This window comes from Aotus nancymaae, unplaced genomic scaffold (assembly GCF_030222135.1).
Source record: "Aotus nancymaae isolate 86718 unplaced genomic scaffold, 86718_ANA_hifiasm-v0.15.2.pri h1tg000016l, whole genome shotgun sequence".
In the NCBI taxonomy this organism is placed as follows: Eukaryota; Metazoa; Chordata; class Mammalia; order Primates; family Aotidae; genus Aotus; species Aotus nancymaae.
In genome coordinates, this window is record NW_026988428.1 from 25,829,401 (window position 1) to 25,856,338 (window position 26,938).

General features: G+C 36.0%; 2 protein-coding genes and 1 non-coding gene across 26 annotated transcripts in view; 2 read left to right on the top strand and 1 right to left on the bottom strand.

Moving 5' to 3' along the window:
* The window catches only part of CAPS2 (calcyphosine 2), a 101,155-nt gene extending 87,567 nt beyond the window's left edge, over positions 1–13,588 (top strand). The window contains exon 16 of the mRNA XM_064376969.1: positions 13,503–13,588. Within this exon, the coding sequence (XP_064233039.1) occupies positions 13,503–13,538 (36 nt within the window). The 3' untranslated portion in view covers positions 13,539–13,588. The remainder of the gene's footprint in view (positions 1–13,502) is intronic.
* On the bottom strand, positions 11,797–11,960 carry LOC135275551 (U1 spliceosomal RNA). The gene has a single exon (XR_010343172.1). It is a non-coding gene; the product is annotated as a U1 spliceosomal RNA (small nuclear RNA).
* A 156-nt stretch (positions 13,589–13,744) lies between the features above and the next one.
* KCNC2 (potassium voltage-gated channel subfamily C member 2) overlaps positions 13,745–26,938 on the top strand; it is a 176,534-nt gene continuing 163,340 nt past the window's right edge. For 20 of the 24 annotated variants that reach the window (XR_010342967.1, XM_064376977.1, XM_064376976.1 and 17 more), the window contains exons 1-2: positions 13,745–14,379; positions 15,615–16,320. Coding sequence is in view for 23 of the 24 variants with exons in the window: in XM_064376977.1 (XP_064233047.1) it covers positions 15,634–16,320 (687 nt within the window). In the remaining variant the exon portion in view is untranslated. The other 4 variants (XM_012441459.3, XM_064376971.1, XM_012441453.3 and 1 more) reach the window with 4 other exon arrangements.

Genomic DNA, 26,938 nt, shown 5'->3' on the forward strand with positions numbered 1-26,938 from the left:
ATTTATTTATGACTGAACAAATTCCCTTTTTATTATTTATTAGGTGAATCTGCTGTTGAAAAATTTTCTAAAGCATGTGTGTGAAAATATTTTGTTTCTTCTTCATTTTTGAAGAATATTTCTGTTGTGTATAGAATTCTAGGTTGATAGTTATTTTCTTTCAATACTTGGAAGACAATATTTTATTCTTCTAGCATCCCCTGTTGGTTTATAATTCAGCTGTTTGTTTTACTATGACTCATTTGAAGGGAATGTGTCTTTTTTGGCTAAACTTAAATATTTTCTTTGCCTCTGCTATTTAGAAGTTTTACTCTTGTGTGCCTATTATTTTACTAATCTTGCTTGGAATATAGGAGTATTTCTTGAATCTGTGACTTAGTCCCTTTTTAGTTTTGAGATACTGTTAACCATTATCTATTCAGTTATTATGCCCAATTATTTGTCTTCTTTTTCTCGGGGGTTTTATACTCATATTAGACCTTTTATAGTGTCTCAAGTATCTCCTGCATTGTTCATATTTCATTCCTTTTCCTTGTACCTGTTTTAGTCCTGATATTTCTACTTATTGACTGCTTTTCTACTTCACTAATCATTTCATCATTTGTGTCTAATGTCCTGTTAAGCTCATGTAATGGTTTCTTAATTGTTTATTTTTTTATTTCTAGAATAGCCCATGTTGCAATATTTTTTTAATTTCTAGAATATCCCATGTTGCAATAACTAATAAAACAATCAAGTAGGACAAAGATTATCAATGAATGCTAAAACAAATGAAATGCTGGAAAAAATCATGTTCATGTGATTTTAAAGAGCCATATCGTACATTACTTGCTAATTACAATGGTCAAAACATACCCATACATGAAAAGATTTGGCAGTCACTTGATTACCAAGTGACCAACTTAGCAGCATCAATAGTAATATATCTGGGTATTGTAAGTCCTCAAATGTGATGCAATAAAAAAGTACATTATAATTTATGTAGTATTCTTTCCAAAAATGTTTAATTAAATTTAAAAATGAAGGAACAGTCCGGCAAATTCAGAATTTGGGACACACTGCAAGACAAAGGGCCTCACCTCTTCAAGAGCATCATAAGAAACAAATGGTAAAAAGTGCTAAATGAGAAAATGTTAAAGAGACATGTGAACACACGCAAATGTGTGAGCACTGATTAATTCCTGGATTGGGGACAATAACAGCTTTAAAAAACATGTTGGGGAAACTTTAAAAATTCAATATGAAATATTTATTAGATATTATTGAGATATTGTCAATTTTCTTAGTGTTGTGGATACTTAGAAGAATGTCTTAATTCATAGGAAATATGTACTGAAATATTCAGAGGTCAAATGTCAAGTTATTTATAACTTATTTTTCATTGACTCAGCAAAATATAAATACATGTCTGTGTGTCTCTATATATAGCTTGCATACATATAAATGTAATTACGCATATTTAAATATACATTATATCTGTTAAGCTCATCAGTGATAAATGCAATGTGATAAAACAATAAATAGCATTTTTCTTCTATCTGTATACAGAACATAAGTTATGCTTCTCACACATTTCTTATATATCCTACAGTAAGTCAGAAATGTGAAATATATTCTAGATAATTTTTCTTAAAATACTGAAAAATAAATGTTTGAATTATAAAGGAATAATGCCACGTATCTTAAAAATGTTAACATCCAGGACATTTCTCAGCTATTCTATATATTAGAAATGAAATCCTAACTGTATTACATGTTAATATAGAGCTGTTACCTTTTTTCTTGAAGTAAAATTTCCAGTATTTTACTTCAAGATATGCAGAGTCTCATATCTCTTTCAGAGTAGGGTAGCATATGTGTAGTGGATATGTTATAATATCATTCAGCAAATTGTATTTCCAGTTGCCCTTTACAGCCAGAGTTCCTTCATTCAGTTTTCACTGGAAGTATTTTTGTTCCAATAAAGTAATTTTATCTCCACAGGAAAAAATTCGAGTCTTCTATTTTGCTAACTTGAGAATAGGGGTTCCAGGTATACTTTCTTAATGGGTTTCACAAGTTACCTGCCTCACCTATGCTTTTGTAGTTAAGTAATGGCACAAAGATATTTCCATATTGCTTTTTTCACTGTGTAATAGATTCTAGTATGATTCCCATGAGTTAGATTCTGTGGAAACATTTTCTGTACTAAAAAAAAAAATGCATGTGAAATTAATTTGCTGCTTCTAACTCTTGGTGGAAGTTATGAAACTTGATGTTTAATGATATTCCCTTGTGATTTAGCGTGCACATTTTTAAGACTGAGACAAGGCTATAATTAAATTTGTAGTCTCTTCTATTGCCTTAGAGGAAGAGTTCATCCAAGCCAATCTAAGAATTGCTTTCTAATAATATTCTTAGCATCTGCTATGACAACACAACACATTTCACCCTCGTAACCATTGAGCTTAGAACTTCCTAAGTCTAACATAAATTTCTAAACTGGCGTTTCATTTGGCATTCTAATGCTCAGTGAGAAATAGAGTTTACAAGATATTTTTGAATGAATACAAAGCATACATATTTGTTTTATGGTGGACATTTTCTCCATCTGCTATATACTACTGCTGTTGCTCTGGGTATGGGAGTAAAACATAATGAGAAGGCCGGGTGCAGTGGCTCACACCTGTAATCCCAGCACTTAGGGAGGCCAAGGAAGGTGGACCACTGAGGTCAGGAGTTTGAGACCAGCCTGGCCAATCTGGTATCAATCACATATAATCAAACCCTGTTGCTACTAAAAATATAAAAAGTAGCCGGGCATGGTGGCGCATCCCTATAGTCCCAGCTACTCAGGAGTCAGAGGCAGGAAAATCACTTGAACCCTGGAGATGGATGTTGCAGTGAGCCGAGATCATGCCACTGAAGTCCAGCCTGGGTGGCAGAGTGAGATTCTGTCTCAAAAACAAACAAACCAAAATAAAAAACATAATGAAAAAGACAATTTATGTGTGATTGATACATCTGATGGGAAGAGGCTTGAGGAGTTTTTGAGTTGGTGATTCTACCTTCCAGTCCCAACTGTTTTTAGCCTGGATCCTTATTTATTTATTTCTTCTCTTTATAATTACACGTTCTCCCAATCTTTAGGTAATGGAGAAGAAGAAAAGAGGTATATGATTACATTGTGAATAACTGCGTATCATAAGACCACAAAGATTCAAGGAGGAAAAGAATATATCAGGAAAAAAACAAAGTCATAAATATTTGTAGTTTCTTGCCATCTGCAAAAGAGTTTCTATTTTTCCTATTGACCTCTCACTAAACACATCTTATTACCAGGAATGACATTTCTCCCAGATTGCGGATGGCTGATTCAGAAGGTGGCTCTGTCAGGACAGCTACTACTTGACATTAAGTCTCAGTTGAGACTTGCATGACGTAAAGGGCAATCCAGGAAAAGATTCATGAGAATAGAAATACAGGCAGAGGAAACAGCTAATGAAATGATCCCAAGACAAGAACCTTAAGGAATAGAACCTGAAGGAATATCAATGAAACTACTAGGACTAAAAGTTAAGCTTAAGTTTGCAACATCATAGTAATCCTTATAGTTTGCGCCATGCTTCACTGGATCTGTTGCTTTTTAAGTCCTGGGATTCCATGTAAAGCATTAGATTGCCTGGGCTGCCATACTGGAGAAACAATGTGGAGACATTCCACCAACAAACCCTTAGATCATGTATAAGGCAGATTCTGAGCCAGCCTCAGCTGATCCAGCCCACAGCCATTTTGTCATCCTACCTATATTAGTCCCTTCTCGTGCTTCTGGTAATTTATAAAGGAAAAAAGTTTAATTGACTGAAAGTTCTGCATGGCTGGGAAGGCTCAGGAAAGTTACAATCATGGCAGAGGGTGAAGCAGACACGTTCTTCTTCACATGGCAGCAGGAGAAAGAAGTGAGGAGCAAAATGGGGAAAAGCTCCTTAGAAAACATGAGATTTCATGGGAACTAATTCACTATCACAAGACCAGCATGGGGGAGCTGCCCCATGATCTAATTACCTCCCACGAGATCTCTCCCCCAACATGTGAGGATTGCATTTCAGATTACAATTAAAGATGAGATTTGGGGTGGTGGCACAGCCAAACCATATCACCATCTGAGGTCACAGATATCATGGGTCATCTTCACCATATTCTCTTTAAGTTCCTTACTACAGAACCATTAGAGATGGTAACAATATGATTTTTGTTTCAAGCTTCAAAACTTTGTAGTAACTTGTTATGCAGCTATAATCAGAAGATAATTTGTATATGAAAGGTGATGTCACTCTAATAAAAACTCAAAGCCCTGAGTTTGGGACTTAATGCTGGAACAAAGCCAAAAGGACATCAAGGAGCCTGATAGTAGAAGCTGGAAAGATCTTAGAGAAGCATTGGTGAGAGCTTGAAGAAGAGTGAGGAAAATGCTATTAGGGATTTTTTTAAAATAAGGGACCCTTGTTATGCAGTGGCAGAAAGTTTGACAATACTGCTGCCTCCAGTAATGTGGAACCAGAAAGAGAACTCAATAAACTTATGGATCTGCCAGCAGGGATTTTCAGGCAGAATGTAGAAAGTGACAACTGGTTTCTCTTTGCTGCTTGTGATAAAATATAAGAAGAGATGCACCAAAGAAGAAATTGCTAGGTTTTTGAGTAGAATTTAGAGAAATTATAAGAGCCAGAACCTGTTGAATTTGAAAATAAAAGTATTTCTTTTTTTCAATCTTTCCCAGCAAGGCTATCAAAGTAAAGAATATCAAATAGGGCTGTAAGATTATTTACTAAAATCCTAGAGAGGTAGAAGTTGATGTTTCACAGACATTTTCAGTTAGACAAAAGCCATCTAAAAAATTAAAGAAGGGTCCTTCCATTGACCCTGGGCTACTCTTGGTCCCTGCTCCTCAGGCCACTCCCCCACTCCTGGTCCTGGAGAGGACACTACCTGGTAATGGCTATCTGCCCATCATTTCTGACTCAACACTGTCCCTAGGTGTATCATTCCTGCCCTCTCCTTAGCTGCAGTTGAAGGCTTTAGCTTTGCACACCTTGGGATCTCAGTTACACCACTGTGTATTAAATAACTGGAATCAACTAAACAAAAGAATTAAAGGCCTCAAGTTAAAACAATAAAGGCTTAAAGACCTCAAGTTAAATAAAAGCCTCAAGACCTCAAGTTAAAACAATAGAACTCCTAAGAGTTAATTGGTGTTTTGTATCACAGCATCTTCATGAAGGGACACAAAGTTTAGACAGACTTTAGAAAAAGATTTATGAATGTGTCTTTTGTTTAATGGACTGAATTACAATTTGATACACAAAGATTTAAGGGAATTATATCAGCTTAGATTAAGAGGAGCAGGGAAAGTACAAAATGAGAAGGCTTTTGGACTCCGATCTACTTCAGGTGAGAAGAAGGCTGAGAAGATTTCTTATATTTAGGAAGATTTTTTCTCTTTTGAAAAAATATCAATGACTAATATTAATATCATCAAATTAATAAAAAATTAGGACTTTTTTCTCATAAATATTTATTGTTTCTTTTGCTGATCTATAAATTTCTAAATATTTGTTAAAAATATTTAACTTTGGAAGTATATTATATATCATGGGCTTTGTAATTATCTAAAGAAATAATTTAGAATACTGAAGAAAATGAAGTAGAGTTGAAAGTAGAAGCATTACATTGTGAATGAATAAAATTGAAATATCAGAAATCTAATAGAAAAAGAATCCAATATCTAAAATTTTTAGTTATAGGGACTCAAACTCATACAGAACAATTTCCTCCACATTGCCTACAACAGTCAACAAAACTGCACCAATATTATTCAAAAAGATAAACTTTGTAGGCAAAACATCTGAATTCCAGTCTTATTTCCTCCAATTTCTATACAATTTAAGTAATCCTTCTATATCAATATTTAAGTAACTTTTTATACCTATATGTTCTTATCTATATGATGGAAATAATCATAGTTCATATACTATGGCATTATGAGAGTTAAATGGAATAGATGTAAATCGTTTAGCACAGAACCTGGAAGATGGCCGGTAACACAATAATGATAACTATGATCATTACTTGCAAAATAATCAGCATTGCAGTTATTTCATCATCATTATCGTCTTCATTATCATCATCACTGATCATTGCAAACCAGGGACTAAACTGGACATTGGGTATGTAATTATGGCTAAGGCATACTTGATTCCATCACTTACAGTCTAACATGTGAGGCAGTTACTTAAGTAACTGCAATTCTGACTTCTAGTTGTCTTGATAGGTGCAATAAAGGGTGCTAGGGTACATGCAGAATATCCAGTACACAGAGTACAACATATTTTAGAGCATCAAGGAAGCCTTGGAGGTAGTGCTATTTAAACTGAGATTTGAAGGATGAGTAGGAGGCAAACTCACTCCCTCAAGCCTTTTTATAAGAACCCTAATCCCATCCATGAGGTCTCCACACTCATGACTTAATTACCTCTTTAATGTACTACTTCCTAACACTATCATACTGGTGATTACCTTAACATATGAAATTTGGGGACACATTAAGACCATAGCATCAACTAAAAAGGCTCTTAAATTTATTGAACTCAATGTCCAAATGTAATATGGCAATAAAAAGATTTAGAACATTTAGAGAATACTGGACTTTTTAAAGTTATATATCTAAATATAGTGTTGAAATGGAGTTTCTTTCCAGCAGAAATTTGAAGTGTGTTTTATATCTCTTGGAAACAATTCACTGTGTATTTTGGTGCATGGCTTAACATTTTCTTTGAGGGGTTGTTTTGTCATGTTAATCTATATCGGGGTTTTATATTCCTTTTTATGTCTGTTCCTCAAGTTGCTTGATATTTTATACTATCTCTTAGTTCGATTTATTTACAAAGTAAATAAAAACAAAATTGAAAAGCAAGATTCCATGGCATAGCTAAAGGAAAAGAATTTCAATGTTTGTCTCAGTCTGGTTCCTCTTTAGAACTGCTTCTTTGCCCTGATGTTATTTTTACTTCCCTCGATTCTGTTTGAAAACTGCATACGCTTTTCAGAAGCCTGCTTTTCTACTTGTCTTGATATCTTTCTAAATAATGAAACTAAACTGGTGTGCTTAGACATGCTTCAATCTTATTGCAAGTCTCTTTCAGCGTCCTCATTTTTTTAGCTTTTACTTTTATTTCCTGAGGAAATCAACCTGATTATTCTCAATCTTTTCCAGAAAAATATTTGTGACTTATGTTTTCCATTCTTCTTTTGTACTAAACAAATGCAAACTATTTTTTTTCTTAAAATATCAATTTTACCTGCTTATTTTGAGTACCGCTTTTATCATATGCTATTTATTAAACAGAGGAAAGAGAGCTCTGAGATATTTTGGTGGTGGGTTTTCAATTCCCTAAGCAATTGGGATACATTAAATTTAATATTTATTTTTTGTCATGTCTATTATCTTCTATTTTCTATGCAAATCATGATTCTACATATATTTAAATCATGGCTCTGCTATTTACTCTTTGACCAGGATATCAGCATTAGAATTAAACACCTGTGGGTTTAAATTCTACCAGCTGTCTCTTATTAGCTATGTGAACTTGGGCAAGTTATTTTACAGTTTCAGTGTCAGCCTTCTCTTTGGAAAACATCAGTAAAAATGATAGGTTGACGATTAAATGGGTTAAATCCAGAGATCTTGGCATTTTATTTTGCACTTAAGTTTTGACTGCTGCAATTACAATAATACTTTTCTCTTCATTAATCTGACGACTCTTTGCCAAATATATATAAAAAAAAGGTATTTCAGTATTTTCTTGGTAGACTCATTATGACAATGAAATAATAGATATAAGTATAGTGCCTGGCATTATAGCTTTTCCTTAATAAATGTTAGTTCTCTTGTTGACCCACTCCTCCCTAACATATTCTGCAGATGGTATGTTCAGGTAATGTCATATTTTATAAATATTTGCTTTAATGCAACTTCCTATAGACAATGTTTCATAAAATATATGTTACTTTCAAAAAAGACAGATTTATAATTTTTTTGCACCAAACCAACTGAATCAGAATCTCAGGGTGAAGATTTTTGCATTTTAAAAACCTTCTCAGGGGAGTGTGATATATTTTCAAGCATAGAACTTTCCTATGACTGAGAGGTCAGAAGAAAATATAGAGAGAACAGATATGCAAAGTTTACAATATAGTAAAGTAAGTCATATACTTACTCTATAAATAATGAAACAATTAGTAGTAGAAGGAGGTAAAGTACTAAAAGTACAGGTTATAAAATTATTCAAATATTCAAATGTCTTAGTTAGCATTCCATGATCTGTAGTGGAACAAGAACAATAAGAAAACAGAGTGCACTTTATTGATATCTGCCAATAATTTAAGCCTTGGTGGTAGGGCAGTCACCCTAGGAAAATCTGCTCATATTGCCCCCTTTGTAAATTACAATGACCTCAGATGGTGTGATGTGAATAATGAGCTGCTCTATTTTCTAAGGTCTGTTTATCTATCTATCTATCTTCTATTTACCTATTTTTCATTTATCTATTTAAATGAATAATTGGTGAAGAAGACTATGACCGAGAATTGTTTTTCAAAACAGGGCTATTTTCAACTCTTACTTTAAATGCTTATCAATCAACATCATCTTATACTTGTGGAAATCTGTTTTTCTGTTTCTGCAATCTAAAATGTCTTTTTGCATCACTCTTATGTATCAATTTTACAAGTATACAACAAGCTTAAATTGACCAAATATCTATGTTATTATGCTAGATATTTATGCAGAGTCTGGCTCTTGACAACCAATGCGAACATGTATTTTTTTACAAATCCAATGGTCAAGTTGTAAAATTAGTAATCCATGAATTCATCATATGTAGGTCTATTTTATTATAATTATCACAAAAATAGTTGATCCTTGAACAACATGGGTTTGAACTGTGCAGGCCCACTCATACATGGATTTTCTTTCATCTTTGCCACCCGTGAGACAGCAAGACCAACTTCTCCTCTTGTTCCTTCTTCCCAGCCCACTCAACATTAAGATGATAAAGATGATGATGAAGATGATCTTAATGTGTCTCCTCAAATTCCTGTGTTGGAAACTTGATCCCCAGTGTGGCAGTGTTGGGAGGTGAGACTTGGGAGCTTCTTAGGTTATGAGTGCATCACCTTCATAAATGGAATAATGCTGTTATAAAAAAATTCAGGAGTGAGTTCTTGCTCTCTTCTGAAATGTCAAGACAAAGAATTTGTCTTTCTCTTCCCCTTCTGCCTTCCACCATCTGAGGATGCAATAAGAAGACCCATATCAAGTGTTGGCACTTTGATCTTGGTTTTCCTAGCTTCCAGGGCTGTGAGGGAACATATTTTTGTTGTTTATAAATTACCCAGTCTTAATTATTTTGTTATAGCAGCAAAAAATGAACTAAGACAATGTAGTAGTTCATTTAAGGATAGTTAATACATACATTTTTAAGTAAGAATAATTCGAGAAGAGTGGAGATTTATTACAAGGATTAAAACACTGCACTTTCACTACATTTATATGGAATATCAAGTATTTGAGCTAGTTTTGACCTTATGCAAGGCAACATGGTATGACAGATAGAAGTTAGGATGGCCATCAGAGGATATGAAACATGGTCCTATTTCTGCCAATTATTAACTACTTGAGTTGAGGCTGAGACTTTTTTCTTATTTGACAATAAAAACTACCAATTAGTAAAAGCTTAAAATGTGCCAGAAATATTTCTAAGTGCCTTACAGGCCTTTTGTCATTTAATACTCATTGTTAGTATAGTGTCATAAAAAACAAAGGTTTAAGGAGTTATGCAACTTTCTCCAGTGAGTGACATCCAGAAGATAAAGTCTATTTTATTTGCCTCCAAGTCCTGTGTAATTAACCACTGTAAAGAATGCTTAACAAAAATGTATGAAATGAGAAAAATAAATATCAGACACTTTTTCTTTTTTAATTCACAATACATAATATAAATTTTAGAGGGCAAGTATACAGGTTCATATTATTACTTTTTGAACAAAGGAAACTTAGAGGATTAATCAGTAATAACAAACCATTCCAAAACTTAGTAGCTTAACTATAGTCTTTTATTTAGGTCATGATTCTGTGGGTCAGTGCATTTGGGCTTAATTCCGCTGGACAATTTTAGAGGAAGGAAGACAGTTTTGTACTTTTGGAAACCAGCTGGCTATCCTATGGGGGCAGAAATGAAAAGTTTAGCTGTTTTGAGAGACAATTTATTTGTTTTAGGGATAATGTTCTATTATGTTGTCTGAATTGGTTCCTAATACTATTTCTTATTGTACTGAAGGGGTGTGTGTGTGTGCATACCTGACCGGCATAGATGTCTCTCACCATGATGTCAACTAGTTAAGACTTATTTTCATAGTATCAGGATAGAGTTCCAAGAAAGAGAGAAAAAGGGAGAGAGAGAGAGAGAGTAAGAGTATAGGAGCATACCAGACCATTTGAAGCCTGAGTTGGGAACTGGTACATAATCACTTTCACTCCATTCTATTGACCAAAGTAAGTTATAAAGTCAGCCCAGATTCAAGAGCTGGAGAAACAGACTTGATGGGAGAAGTTGCAAAGTTACATCATAAAGGGGCAATCCTGTAGGGAGCAATAAGGAATTGTGACCATTCTTTAATCTACTGCAGAAGAATTTTCTTTATGGATATATTACTTTTTGAGAGTGAACAATAATTTTAAAATCCTCACATTAGACTTTAGAAGAATTAAGTTGTTCAAATGCTAAACTTTTGCAAGTATGTCATTCCGACAGTCACAGTGTGGCTTCATGAGATCAATCCACGTTTCTGATGGTGACGTAGTGCTTAGTTTCTGTAGCCTTTCTGTGATGCTGACTCAAGAATTATAAAGGAAGCAGCATTTTAGTTGCTTCCCTGCAAGGGGTAATGTCCATACAGTTTTCTAAATCCTTGCTCCACACAGACCACAAAGGAAGCCACAAATGTTTTTCCCCCTCAGTTTTCCATTGCCATAGTTCAAAGCTTTGCTTTCTTTTCACTTTTATCTGAGTTTTACAGCAGGATCAGTGAGGTTCGTTGGCTGGAGGGGTTTTCTGTTCTCTCCTGTCTTATATAATGAAGCCTGGATATTTGTCTTAGGATCTTCCCCTGTTCTATTGACCAGAAAAAATAAAAGAGACTGTATTTTATTCATTGCTTTGTGTATCAATTCTCCATTGACATGCCCATCTCATCCTTTTATCTTCCCACATTCTTATTTTCAAACTTATCTGACATGTTCTCTAATTTCACATATAATCCTTTGTTGAATCACAAGAAAAGTCTGAGTTCTTCTAAAAGATGATCCCCCTGTCAATGTGATTATTTCTAGATAGCTTATATAATATAACCTTACACCCAAATTGATTCATTAGATCTTTGTCTTTCCATTTTTCTCCCCATGGGTACTTTGCATTATCTTTTCCTTTCCTTTTGTTTTCTCTGTAGTTGTCTCATAATACAACTAATATTATGAAACTGAAGGCTTTCATTATGGATTCCTGTCATCTGTAAGAATTATCTTTTTATAACTCTTTATATATATATATTTATAAATAAAATATAAATAAATATAAATTTATAAATAAAATATAAATATATATAATATATATTTATAAATATATATTATATATATTTATAAATATATATAATATATATATTTATAAATATATATATATTTTAGAATACAGAAAAAAAAAACGGGGGAAAGCACGAACGCTGTACCCCACTACCACAAATTATGCAGTCAAGTTTCCCACATTTGGGCAAATCACAGGGGTGAGCACATCTGGAGTGTAATGGATAAGCCTCGCCCTGGGAAAATCACCTTCGTGATCATGGTATCTCCCCTGTCAGGTAAGTATAAGAGTTATCTTTTTATAGTCTTGCAATTTCACGCATTTTCTCCGCTTAAATTAAAAGGGGGTAATTTATGTGAAGTGTTTTACACATAGTATGATCTAAGTAAATATCTATTATTAAAAATGCTTCTGTTACTATTACAGTTGTTAATTTATTCTAAAGCAAACCATACTCCCCCTTTTCCCTACTGAATTTACATTAGGCAATATAAGACACCATCTAGACAATGGAAGAATGACTGTTAGAAGGTGAATATACTCTTTCTTTGTAATTTTTTTGGCAATCGAAATTTACTATCATTGTTATTTTTAGAAATACCTCAGTAATTGATAATTGTACAAAACTAAAATCATTTTCTTTACATTCAAGCCTTATGTATTTTGTGTGTGTTAGTAACTTAGATGCTGGGTCCATATAGCTTGTTATTTACATTGTCTTTATACATTTATTGTCAAATTGTCAGTATTTTTAAAAATAAATGTATATATTAATACATATATATACATTTGCATTTATTTTGTAGACATCGATGACCTTCCAAAGAACTTTTAGTTCTCTTTGTTTACCTATATAACGTGTCATAACAGATAGGTGTTTTATTTGGTGATTTCACATTTTACTACCTGTTTTACCACCCTCTATATTGCTAAAATAACTCACAAGTCTTGCTCTTTCTAAACCATAGTATCAATATCAATACCTATTTATCAAAGAGATCTTCTTCCATAGAGGACCTGGTGTTTTCCCTACTGGGTAAACTTCAATCCTAACAAACTATGCCTGTAGAGTAGTGTCTGCCTTCCTTCCTTGTCTTGCTTGCTTGCTTGCTTGCTTACTTTCTTTTTCTTTCTTTCTCTATTTTTCTTTCTTTCTTGGAATATGCACACAGATACACACATGCACACACACACACACATATGATCTGATTGGTGATGAGGCCTGTTATAGGTTGAATAGCACCCCTTCTCCTAATAGAAGTTATATTGGAGTCTTAACCTTCAGTACCTCAGAATGTAACCTTATACAGAGATAGAGTCTTTATAGAGATAGTCAGGTTAAAATGGGGTCATTTAGGGTAGGCACTAATCTAACAGATGTTCTTTTAAAAAGAGAACTTTTGAACACAACAACAGATATGCATGGAGAGAAAATAATCGGAAGAGAAACAGGGAGAAAATGGCTATCTACAAGCCAAGGAGGGAGGCCTGGAACAGATTCTTTCTCCACAATCCTCAGAAGCCAGCCCTAACAACACCTTAATTTTGTATTTGCAACTGGAAGAACCATGAGACAATACATTTCTGCTGTTTAAGCCACCCAGTTTGTGATACTTTCTTATGGCAGCTCTAGCAAACTAATTCAAGGGGCAATGAAAACTTGAGACAGGGTGGAATTGGCTTATTAGATAATTACTTGGATACTTGGGTATCTGTGACTCTTCTCTTCAGGTTCAGACCAAAAAAAAAAAAAAAAAAAAACTGGATCTTTTACTTTGTAAAGCATTATCTTCCTGGGATAAACTTCTAAAACTTGTTTTGCTTTAGATAACCATGGTGTGGTCGCTGGAGACCTACGTTTGATTTGAAAAAGCAAGGCAAGCTATGCATAAGACGTAAAAAAGAATATTCACTGTCACCTGTAAGTAGACCACTCTCTCCGGTCAGCTGTCAGTGAGAAAAAATAATGCAATTGGTCTTAGATTCTCTCACTTGTTGGGAGGGGTGGGGCATGGCGAGAGGTTGGGGGAGAGAGAGGGTGTGGAGAGTGGGGTGTAAATAAGGCAGGCAGAAGCTCCAGAGAGGGTGGAGACAGAGCTTCACGGAAGAAAAATATGTGAACCTGGTTGGTACAACAGAGCTTCTCCAGACCCACCCACCCACCCCTTCCCGAGCTCTGTGCCTCGGGTGGCGGCGGGAGGTTGACGGCGAGTGGTGCTGAAGGGACAGCTCCAGCAGTGGCTGATTTCGGGGGAGAAACAAAACCTGCAGATGGAATCCGAGCAGGGCGACTTCACCTTCAAGTGGTGAGCTCTCCTGACCTCCGGCCAGTCTTTGCTCCATTCACTGGCAGCCGATCTGCCCGCTCCCGGTGGGGTCGGGCAGTGCCGGCTGGACCCGCCCCGAGCTCCATGGTTTGCCCAACCCTGCGCGATGGTGACTCTGGGCGCGGAGGTTGGCAACTGGCAAATCCGCAGATCACAGAATGAAGGCGGGGAGCGCGGCCAGCGGCCGGCGGGGGCTGTCTCCCCCACCCCAGCGCCCAGAGAAGCTGCTCAACCACCTGAATCCGGAAAACGCCAACAAGTAGTTTCTCGTTGGAGAAGGGCGGCTCAGCTGGGCGCCAAGACTCAGTCCCGCTGCCCAGAGAACCTCATCCACTCGGAAACCAAAGCAGAACCACTTTTCTCTGGGTCTCATTAAGGTATCTGGAAATGGGGGTGAGGATGGTGAAAGGGGTGATTTCCTGGAAAGGGCATGTTGACTCTGCAGGCAGGCATCCCCCTGCCTCCTTTCCGCAGTAGGAATATAGAGATGAAGCCCTGGGGAGAGGTGGCTGGGAGGCTGGAAACAGGGACACTGTCAGCTCAGGGACCCAGGGGGTGTGCCTCCAAGCAGCTTTTCCCGGAGCCTCGCTCCTCCTAGAAAGCAAACCCCCCACCCTCCACCCCCTAAGGGATTTGTTTTTTTGGGGGGGGATGGGGGATGGGTGGCATGCATTGATCACTTCTGTTCTTAAAGATGGATCCTAATTAGTCGTTTTCTTTCCCAAGAAATAAGAATATCAACAACAACAACAACAACAATAATGTGAAAAGGAAATTGGATGAGGAAATAAGTCAGAGGTCTCCTAGGTGAAAAGCAACAGCAGAGATTTTTTTTTTTAATCTGACTTCTGCGTTGTCTTTTTGCATGGTCTGTGAGCAAGTGTAGAGGTGAATCTAGAACGGGTTGCGCAGAGGGCACTGCCTGAGCGTTAGGGAGTAGCGAGGGGTCCGGTGTTGACCTAGGGTGGGTGTGGAATCGGGGCTCTTCACTGGGTGGGGGAGGGTGTGCTCTCACCCAACACTGCCAAGTTGCCTAAGAAAGAAAGAAAGAAAGAAAGAAAGAAAGAAAACCAACCTCCCTGCCTAAGGGAATTGCATCCAGGCTAGGGGAAGAGGAGAAAGAGGAAGGTCTTGAAGAGTGGGAGTGGGAATGAGAGACCAACCAGGGGAGGAGGAGAGAATAGGGCAAAGGAGAGGGAGAAAGTAGGCTTAGAGGAAGATAGAGGGGGTTTGGGGAGGCAAAGAAGGCATTAGGGGCTGGGAGCAGGTTGGACTTGAGAGGTAACAGAAAAGAGGAAAAGTGGAAGGTGAAAAGATGAAGGAGAAGAGATCAGAGCCTAAAAAAGGAAGGCGTGAGGCAGGGGAAACGGTGTCATGAAAGGTCAAGAAAGACTTGGACTGCTAGCTCTATAGTTCTCTGGAAACCTGGGAAAGGTGTGATGCAAGAGGCGGGGACAGCGCTGGACGCTGATTCCCTCCAGGGAGGGTCCTTTGCCCCACTCCTGTCTGCCAACCCTGCATCCCGGGACTCGCTCTGGGTTGGTGGTGGGGGTCATGGCGTGTTTTTGACGGCCCAGATCTTTAACTCGGCGCTGTGTTCGCCTTCCCCCAGTCATGTCTGAGTCACAGAGATGGGCAAGATCGAGAACAACGAGAGGGTGATCCTCAATGTCGGGGGCACCCGGCATGAAACCTACCGCAGCACCCTCAAGACCCTGCCTGGAACACGCCTGGCCCTTCTCGCCTCCTCCGATCCCCCGGGCGACTGCTTGACCACGGCGGGCGACAAGCTGCAGCCGTCGCCCCCTCCGCTGTCGCCGCCGCCGAGAGCGCCCCCGCTGTCCCCCGGGCCCGGCGGCTGCTTCGAGGGCGGCGCCGGCAACTGCAGTTCCCGCGGCTGCCGGGCCAGCGACCACCCCGGGGGCGGCCGCGAGTTCTTCTTCGACCGGCACCCGGGCGTCTTCGCCTATGTGCTCAACTACTACCGCACGGGCAAGCTGCACTGCCCCGCAGACGTGTGCGGGCCGCTCTTCGAGGAGGAGCTGGCCTTCTGGGGCATCGACGAGACCGACGTGGAGCCCTGCTGCTGGATGACCTACCGGCAGCACCGCGACGCCGAGGAGGCGCTGGACATCTTCGAGACCCCCGACCTCATCGGCGGCGACCCCGGCGACGACGAGGACCTGGCGGCCAAGAGGCTGGGCATCGAGGACGCGGCGGGGCTCGGGGGCCCCGATGGCAAATCTGGCCGCTGGAGGAGGCTGCAGCCCCGCATGTGGGCCCTCTTCGAAGACCCCTACTCGTCCAGAGCCGCCAGGGTAAGACCAGAATCGACCCTTTCCCTGCTGTTTCAGCTTTTCCCAACTCCCTCCCCAACTTTCTGTTCCTTTCCACCCCAGGGCCTCTGGGCTGTGGGGGCGGGTAGAGACTGGGGCTTCCCAGCGATGCAGTCAGAGGCTCATCTCTTGCAGGGTAAACCCAGGGACTCTGGCCACCATCCCCACCCATTCCCATCTTTCTCCTCCTCCTCTTCTCCCAACTCAAACAGATTTACTTTAGCAGATGGGACCTAGAGGGCAAATGCCGACTTCTCTGTGCACTTCTTCTGGACCTTGTCCTGAAACGGGTATGACGATTCATCTCGAGTTTCTCCCTCATTCCTTTGTTCTAACTTTTCCTTTAGTTCAGATCTCTCTTCTGGCCTCCTGGTCATCCATCGCTATTTGACATTTTCAGTGAGGCTCCTTTACATCTTACTCACCCAGAGCAGTGGCTCCAATTAAGGGTTGAATCTGAGGACAGAGGAAGGGGAAATGGAATATAGCTATGTGGCTGGGGAGGTGGAGGGAGGAAACATTTGCCAGGAGGTTTACTTTGTGAAGAGAATCTCCAGAACGTTGTTTGGGCCTGTCACTTTCCAAGAGGGGAGAATACTAGGATTGTCTGTTTCCATGAGTTGATCAGAGAGCCCATATACACATGGAATTTTGAACCTAGTGCCTTTCCCTTTGGGCTATATCTCTGATCCTTACAGGTTAAACATTCATTAACCACTGTAAGGATCCTAGTTCTCTAAATCTGAGAAATTTAGATTGTAGCAAACTGTATTTTACTTTTAATATTGTGACTCCAGCCTCAATGTTCCTTTTTGGGTTTTAGTTTAAATGACAGCTTAACTTTAATCCTTGACACTTCCAATTCTTTAAAATCTCATGAAGAGATTATAAAAGTAACCAATAATGGTTTCTCTTGTTGAAAGGAAATAAAAGACATATAAATAACCAAAAATTATACAGTATGTGAATGGTTTTTAATTATATGTGAGAACTAAATACTGTATTCAGTTAAATCTTTGCAACTGCATGTGTCTGGTTTGCTTCTGACACCCAGAAAAGACACCCCCTGGGCAGAATGGGAGTTCTCCCAACTTTACTTTGGCTCTATCCTCATTATTTTCTTTCTCTGTATGTCAGAAGTGCCTGCATCTGAGATGTTATGCAGCTATCTACTAACTTGTCAGAAGATGTGCTTCTGATAACACTTCGGAAGTCTGTGGATGTGTTTTGTTTTCAGTGTGAAATAAAATATGAAAGAGACAATTTAAAGCATTGCTACTCCTTTGGGTTTGGTATTTAAACACATACATAAATTCTAGCATGCCCACATACACATATTTGAACATAGAATTAATAGCTTCAACTTAGAAATCTTTTTTTTTTCAGGCCATGCCATAAATTCAACAACAGAGTTGGCATTCAGGAAAAAATCCCAAACCAACCAAACAAAACACAAGTGCATATTTATTTAAATTAAAACACAGGCTCATGACCATTACATCTGTGCATCTGTGTTTTTTGGATTCCAGCTGAGTGTCATGGAGCTCTTTCCACTTGATGGCTAAAAAAAATATGAATTTGTTTTCAGGCTCATCATGTGATTCCTTTTTCCAGATCATGTGCTACAAAAGGACAGAATGTTTTATTATTTTTCTTTATGACAACATAATACATTTTATTGTAAGCCATATTGCATAGCAAAATCTTTAAGAAGGTGTTCAACTTTTATCATTGCCCTGAAATTTGATTCTATAGATTATTGATCAGGACAAACTATTGACTTGAAAATTGTATTTTAAAAAATTTTACTTTGAGATTTCATTATAGTAATCTTGAGGCTTTGATCTGCATCTGTTTTAGGTGAGAAAAGAATACACCGAAATAGAGATTAAAACAAGGTCAAAGAGCAAGTAGAAGCAGAATCATTTAAGAATCATAGACCTGAAAAATTTATTTGAGGTCATGTTTGGTCAAGACCCTTTATGTTGTAGATGAGGAAAATGAAGACTGCAGATGCTAAGTGATGGCCAAGGTCACACATCAAGTTAATAGCAAAGCCAAAATTATCCCGGAGGTCTCATGACACTCTCCTCAGGCCCTTTCTACCAAAACTACTGATTATAACTGGACTGGGTTGTGAAATCTCTGCAGATTTAATGCTCTTGAGATTTAATGCGGCATAAGACATTCACTGGAATCCTGATTTTGACAGGTCATCTATGACTTTTAAAATATATGTATTCCAGGATGTTGGCTCCTAGAACTCTTACCCTTTACCACCCAAGAGTAGAATAAAAATATGGGACTTGAATTAACTTCTTAAAAAGAATCCTGTTTGAACTTTTCATTTTTATTGATCAGTCAGTGTTTAATGTTTGGCTTTCTTTTGTGGGCCTTGTCTTCGGGGAAATCCCTTTTCAAATTACTAGGGGATGGCTAAAAAAGTAGTCAGACGTCACCATTCTGTTTAAAAGTGATTTAGTATTTTTACCTGAGCACTTGTAGTTAAGATGATAACCTGACTTAATGTTATCTGACTAGTTTGAAAGATAGAATTATATGTGGAGGCCACAAGTTGAAATTATATTTTGTATGGACAAGATTCTAGAAAACATGAAACAATTATCAAGTGGTTTACTTCAGTTGTCTTATTATCATGAGTCTCATTCTTAATAGAAGTATTTAAACTTTTATAAACACTCTTACTTTTTAACATTAGTTCATCTTTTATTCAAATATTTGACATGAAAAATTTTAACTCTCTGAATTCTTTTGAAGTCATTATACCTGTTTCACAATTTTCTTTTTTCTTAAATATTGAAAAGATTGGATCAGTTATATAACAGATGTGTTTTATCTGTAACTTTTATGATCTAAATGACAGACAAAAACAAAAGCGATAGGAATAGAATAATTAATTGAATTTTGCAATACTGTATTTTTGCCTTTCATTTTGGTTGGCATGCCCTCTCCTTTATGATTTTTAATTTATGAAGTGAATACATATTTGAGGGGTCTCAACTGTTATCTTTCATTTGGTAAATAAGTTTATATTTTACACATTTAAATTCTTATACTTGACAATAGTATTCAAAAATAGAAATTTATAAAAATTCAAATGTAAGTTGTCATGGAAACCTGTTGTGGAGAAAATAAGATCAGGAAAAACAAGAGAGGTTATTTTGTTGATGCTAGTGAGTGATATTTGCAAATAGTGAAAAACAGGGATGCATAAATATATATGTAGAAATGTAATGCACTGTATATTTTCAATTTAATATGTAAGTGTTAGGGAAAAAATGAAGCTTGTATGTGCTTTCCTTTGAAGACTGTATCATAAATAAGAGGACAGTTACAAGGCAGAAACTCCTTGATAGAGTTTCTTAGAAGTTTTTAAAAATCACATAAGGACAAAATACTAAAATAGACAATTTTGAAGAATCTGTTTGCAATATTAAACAGCTGAGAGCAGTTATAAGTTTCTCTTTCTGTTCTTTTCACTTATATTTTTATAGGTTAAGAGAGATGATTGAATTCAGCTCTGTTTTAGAGTGTTGGCTCTTCTTGGTGATTTATGCATATCTTTGATTACCAGGTAGATCTTTGCTTTTTACTTTTAAAGCACATTTTAGAAAAGAAAAAAACAAAATAATAACTGTCATGGAACTCCACTTAAGATGTTGGTTTTTTTGGTGTGTGTCTAGATTTTTCACATACATTCCCCCGACCTTTATCTCATTTACCATTATTGAAATAATTGTATCTCATATAAAATCCTTCTCAATCATACATGGATTGTGATAGTGAATCTATCATTTTTTAAATCTTAAAAATATTCACTTTATTAGCATTATAGATTATTTCCACAGCATTACTAAAACATACTTCTTAGAAGCTATTAAAATTAAAATTTTAATTTCTAGCATTAGAATCAAATTTGCAAATATTTAATTTACTTTGTATGGGCCACTCTTTTCTGTTCCCCAAGCCACAAAACAAAACAAGAAAGAAATAATCTAAATAAATATTTGCTGGTATTAAATGTAGCAGTTTATTTTTAAAAATTATAATAAGGTATAGAAAAAATTTGAATCGTATATTAAGATTAAAGGAAGAAAATATATTAATTCTTGTTTTGCAAGTGTGGTTCTAATTAAAAGAATTAATGGTTAAATATAGCTTATTCATAAAATATTGTTGTCAATTATTAAAATTTTAGAAAGCTCATTTATTTAATGAATATTGATTATGTTGTCACTGTAGACTGGAAACTATGAAAAGTACTGGGAATGTATGAAGAAGACATAGTTCTTTGCCCTCAATGAGCTCACCTCTCTATTTATAATAAAACATTTCCTAAAGGCATTATATATTAAATTACAAAAACAAGATTATAGCAAACAAAACTCTAGAGGTGTTAAAAATGAATTTTCCTCAAAAAAAGCCTCACATAGGAATATTGCCTGACACATGAAGTAAAATGTTCCTTTTAGAAGTGATGATGTTAAGATATTATTGATATTATTTTATTATAAAATATTAGGCCTTTTATTCTTTATTTTTCTGTTTTCACAATGACTTACAGGCTCTCTCTCTACAATATAATGAAGACCATACTTACACCCAACAACAATTTGAACTATTTGGGGGTGTGGCCAAGTTTCTTCATTATTTCCATTTAATTGCAAGTCATAGCCAACCACAACTTGGCCAACATGGGCCAACCCAAACTTCATATTCCTCAAAAGAGTCTGCTATAATAGTCTAGTGTGTTTGCACTTGCCATCTAAGGATTTAAGTGTCTTTTGACCTTTTCAGGGTCACTAGTTAAAAGGCTTATGAATATATTTAATTTTATGCTTATATTCTGAGCACTGGATAGAATCAGAGAGTTCCTGATTTAACAGATTACTAAAAGAATCAAGTAAATTTAAAATATGAGGCGATCTGATTTATGTCTGGACATTAGGTGTGCAAAAAAGATAATATAGTTGGATAGATTAGGTGTAATCTTTTTATGTAATATTTTGCTAAGAGCTTATTTGTAGACCTGCGTTGACAAAATTAAAGACAAGGAAAGCTTTTATGTTTGTCAAGAAGCTCATTTTCAAAGCAACTGAAAAGGAAGGTATAGATCAACTTTTTGTAGAAAATGTTTACCATTACCGTCAATTTTTACTACTATGAATAAAGTAAATGTGACTTTAAAATCTTGTATTCTTTGAACTTCTGAGTCATATATTCTTTTATTGTGGGAACCTTTATAAATGTGTCTAAATAAAATAGTAAAGGGCATTAAAGATAAACACAGATCTATAGAAGAAAATATATAGTGGCAAAATAGTCCAAAAAATAGCCATCAATATATTCCATAAACTTATTTTAATTCTGGTTGAAATATGAAGGGCTTTTTTTAAAGAAGAGCAGTCAGGATACTTCTTTTAAGACATAAAAGCACTGCTTTTTTGCTTTCCATGTAGATTGAAGAATGGCAATAATCTTAATACTCTGTAGTCAATATTTTCACAGAAAGTGAATAGAATGTGCGTATTGGGAGAACAGAGCAGGACAGGATATTACATGGAAAAAGAATTGAAAAATGCCTAAATTGGGACCTATCAGACCTATACTTCAACCCTGATTTCAACACTACTTGTGTGACTTTGGAGAATTTACTTCATCCTCCCCAATCTTGATTCCCTTTGCTTTATTCTGAAAAGTAAAATGCAAACATTGGGATGATACATTGGACTAGACAGTATCTGAACTTCTTTTCAGCTCTAAAATTTTGAGGTTTGTAGGGTAATTACTGCTAAAGATTCCGGGGGAGGGAGGAAGGAACAACATGTTTGTGCCCATTCTGATTGCACTCCAAGGACCATCACAGTAATAAGGTAAACCAGAATCTTTTTTTTGTTGTTGTTGTTTTTAAATTTTCATTTGTAACTTTCTGCCCTTTTTTTCCCCCTACAGCTGTTGGGTAGCTACTGCTGTGGTTACCATAGAAACAGGTTAGCTCCCAGCTTCCTGTTTCCATTGAAAACAGCTTTCTCTCAACCACATATTGATCTCAGGAAATCATTTTGCTGTGGCTCTGTCACGAAACCCATGAAGATGATCAGCTCTGTCATTTCTTAGGTCTAAGATTCAGTGCAGGTGTATATCCATCCACCTGCAAGGGTAACTGATTAGATAATCTCAGTTTTATTTTCACTTGAAAAGTATCTTGTCAACAACACCATGTTTTTCCCCTTTTCATATTTTATATAGAAGGAAAGTCTTATTCTCTTGAGGACATACACTATGCCTAACACATTTAAGTGTTTATAAAATAGGGTCAAATTGTTCAATTCTAATCTCTTCAATAACCCATTGTATCAGAATAAACATAGAAAATAGTGTGCTGCCTAGCATAAGTTAAAATTATATTTTGTTCATAATGTTCATTAAGATATATTTTAATGTGCTCCATAATGAAGAGATTTTTGAAATGAATGTGCATGTGTAGTGCATAGTGCTCCAGATTTCTCTTTTGAGAAAATCATTGTTCTATTTCAGGGTATACATATCTACATAAAAAGAATATATATTCACTGTTATAATACAGATACGTACTCAGGGAATATGTTTGTAAAATTTGTATGTAGGTAAAAGATGGAATAGACTTGTGGGAATATGGCTTAAAGTTTTGATTGAGAAGTGCATATGTGTGCATGTTATTATATGTGTCCAAAATATATACTATATTAGTGAAATTGGTGAAGAAATATATGATAGACTTCTGGTGTTTATGCTGATTAAAATGGGAAGAAAATTAGCAATCATCTGGCACAACTGTCTCAATTCACAGAGAAGACAATTGACATGTTTCAGCCATGACAAGTTAGTGGCAATGGCAGGGCTAGTATTTAGATCTTGTGATTTCTGATTAAGTGTTCATTCTATTCAATTTTGATTTCTTAGTTTATACTGTTACATTTAACACCAAATGCACAAATTTTCGCTGTTGGTAGAAGCAGCAAGCCTGTTAGGAAGGATCAGCTCTGACCCCTTCCATGTCTTATTCTTCAATGATATCAGAAATTTCTCATTATTTTAGGGATTTGCCTTATTTTCAGGATTCCCCTCCAGTTGCAGCCTTCCATTCCTGCCTTCTCCACTAGTTTTATGTCTTAACTGTCTCACTTCCTTTAAAGCCTTAAAACTAGCCTGCTTATGCACTTAACTACCCCCTACTTTTTTTTCCTTCAGTTCATAACACCTATGAGAAGATTTGCAGAAGCCTACCTCCCAAGCTGAGCCAGGAGATATTTATATAATTAAGAAATGATGCTTATTGTTCCTTTGAGCCTTTTGTGTATATGTCTTTTGTAACATGTTTTTCTACTCTTATTTTATTTGTTTTTAATGCAAGACTGGTTCAACCTATTGGCAATAGAACATCATCTTTTCAAATGTAATTAACCAGGTCATGGTGGGTTTTCACAGGAATAACTGGTGAATTAAGAGAAAAGTATTTAGAGCTATTGGAGATCTGCAAACGAGGTTAAATGTTGTTGTAAGGTCAGTAAACCTTACATTTTGCCATTCTTCAACAATATCTGACTGTGCTGTGGGCATCTTTAAAAATTAGAACAAAGTCCAGGATAGTCTTCCTTGATAGGTTTTTCTATAATTTAGTCTTAGCAGTGAAAGGTGTTTTCCTTTGATTTGTCTCTGTGATCAGAGACTTCGATAGAAAACATATTTAACTTTTGGTTTCATAAATTCTCTTATTTTATACCAATATTTTATCCAGAATTTTAAAATTGTTTAGTAAATAATAAAATGCAGACATCTTTTATAAAATATAACGATTTAAAATAATATTGTCCATATATTCAAATAATATTAATTGACTCTAAATCTAAGATTACATGATTATAAATTATGTTTAAGAAAAAACTATTTGAACCAACATAAATTTATTTTCTTTGAGGGTTTTGTCACTTTGGGCTTTATGAGAGGGCCAGACATTATTCAGAATTTATGTAAAATTTGTGTCTATGTTTGCAAATTATAGAATAGAAATTCAGATATGGAGTTGTTCATTTTGATACTTTTAATTTTATTGACAGGATAAAATGCTATTTGCTAACAGTGAATATTGTATAATAATTGTACCAGAAATGATGGCTTAATAATCATTGCAGTAACAAGCTTCCTTACTGATGCTGATGTATTCATTTTTAGATAAAAGCAGCAAAACTGGTATTTAGGAAAACATAACAATACAGTTATCACAGTTCAGATTATCCTTTAAGTTGTTCTGCTTGTCTCTTTTAGACTTCTTCTGGGAGCAATGAGAGGAATATTATGAAAGCTACTAGAATGCCTTTAATGCAACCAAATAGACTAAGTAGGAAATGGACAGAATAGAACCTTAACTGGCCCTTGTCTTCTTTACAGATAGAATCTAAAATAGTAGTTCTCTTTAATTTTTAAAATCTATTAGAACTTTATAAGTAGGCATGAGTAAACCTGTCACAGTCATCTAAAATAATTGGTGAACACATCAAAGTTGAACAACTTTCATATTTGTATCATTTATATGCTATATGCTTATGCTTAATTCCCAGGCACATAATGTTGACTGTAATTTGATACTTAGAGTGCAGGGCTAGAATATAGAATTTAAACAAACTAATAAGATCAAAAATATTTTAATGTATTATTAAGCTTTAATAACATTTAAAAATTATTCGACGACGCAAAAGCAGCATTGTCTTAAATTAATTGCCTCATTTTCTTTCTATAAATTTACTGTTTAATTCTTAGTTGTAGTATGTACATGCCATCAGTTGCTAGATTTTTTTAAATTTAGTGATTGTTTTAAAAAATTGGTTTCTTTTTCAATTTATACATCATTGATTTAATTCATATCTGATTGATCTATCTTAGGTGGTTTCTTAGTAATATTTGTATTTTAGGAGTAAGTGCAGTTGTCAGAGTACACGACACTGTGCTTCAGTCTGGGTTTCTTTATCAATAGGCTTGTGTTTCCTCCACTTTGGCCTGCATTGATTGGATGATAAAGTAGCACGTTGTTGTCAAGATTTGTACATTCTCCCTTTAACTAAACAAACTGGGAGACAAAAAAGCATCAAAGTTTCTAATGCTTTTGAATCTCTCAGTTGATAACTATTGAACTTCAACTGTTGGCCAGAACTGGGTTATGTTCCAAGATTGCAAAATGGATTAAAATTTGGCACTTGCCTTCAAGACACTTGTATTCAGTAGGAAAAGAAGAACTATAAATTCACAGTTATAGTCCATTAAGTGATATAGTTAAGATATTGATGTAGTATAGACACACAGGTTGGGGGGAAACAAGTCTCCTACACAAAGAGATGACTTTTGGTTAACTCCCAGAAGATAAGTAGGCTTAAGAAGAAGATAAGTAGGGTAAGGTCAATGGAATAGTGAGCAAACATGAAGGCTTAACAGGGAATATTACATTATGTAACACTGAATAATAAAAAGATCTGAAGGCATGAAACACGGCAAAAACAGAAGAACAGGCTTGAAAGAACAGGGAGGGTGGACATTGGGAAGGAGGGGACCACTGGGCTCATATATAAGATATCCTGCTTAGAGGTAAGACTCTCAGTCCAGGACAGCAAGGGATACTGTTTTTTCAGTTTACTTAAAATTTGCAGTTCACAAATTTAGATGTGCCTATGAATCACCTAAGATGATGACTAAAATTGTACATATCAGGTCTCATCCAGAGATCCTAATTCAGTGGGATTTAGGTAAGATTCAGATCAGGTGAATGTGTTTTGAGTTGTAGTTGGCTACTAGCTCAGTATGTAACAGTACTGTGCTATGGTTGCAGAAAAAAACAAATACAATTTTACAATGAATTAAGAGAACAATCATATTTCTCAAAGTTGCTCAGGGTTCAGTAGGATGTTAACAGGTGTTGTCTCTCACAAGAGTTTCATGGATGAATGAATTTGGAAAAAAGTTACAAATAAAGTTATATAGTTTTTTTTTTAATTGCATGTCTTCTTAGAGTCAAGAAGTTGAATAACTGGCTGACTTCTGACAGTTGATTTTGAGATGGAAGTGAATTAGTGTATTAGTGTTAAGGGTTTGACCGAATACGCTAAATATGAATTCTGACTCCACCACTCGCTTGCTGTTTTACCTTCAGGGAATTCTCTAAGCCTCCTTTTTCTCATTTGGACCAGGGAGAAAATAATAATGACTGACTCAGTAGATTGCTACAAGGAAAGACAGCATATTTATGTTCAGAATCCAGGCTTGGTTCTAGAAATGTTGTATTACTCTTAACATTATCATTGCTATTATTCCTTGAGGCAAGCATTGTTCATTTCTGGAGGTGAAGTGGTCAAAGTGGCCTACTTTAAGAAGGCTTTCTGGCGTTAAGAATGTTCAAGAAGAAATAAGTTGTCTCTCCCTGAGATTTTTCATGTGGATTCTAAATGACTATCTATCTGGGTAGTTGCAGAAGTAATTATTTCACTTGCGTTTAAATGGTAATTAATTAAAATAATATCTAATATTTATATTATAAGTCAGGCATATTGCAAGT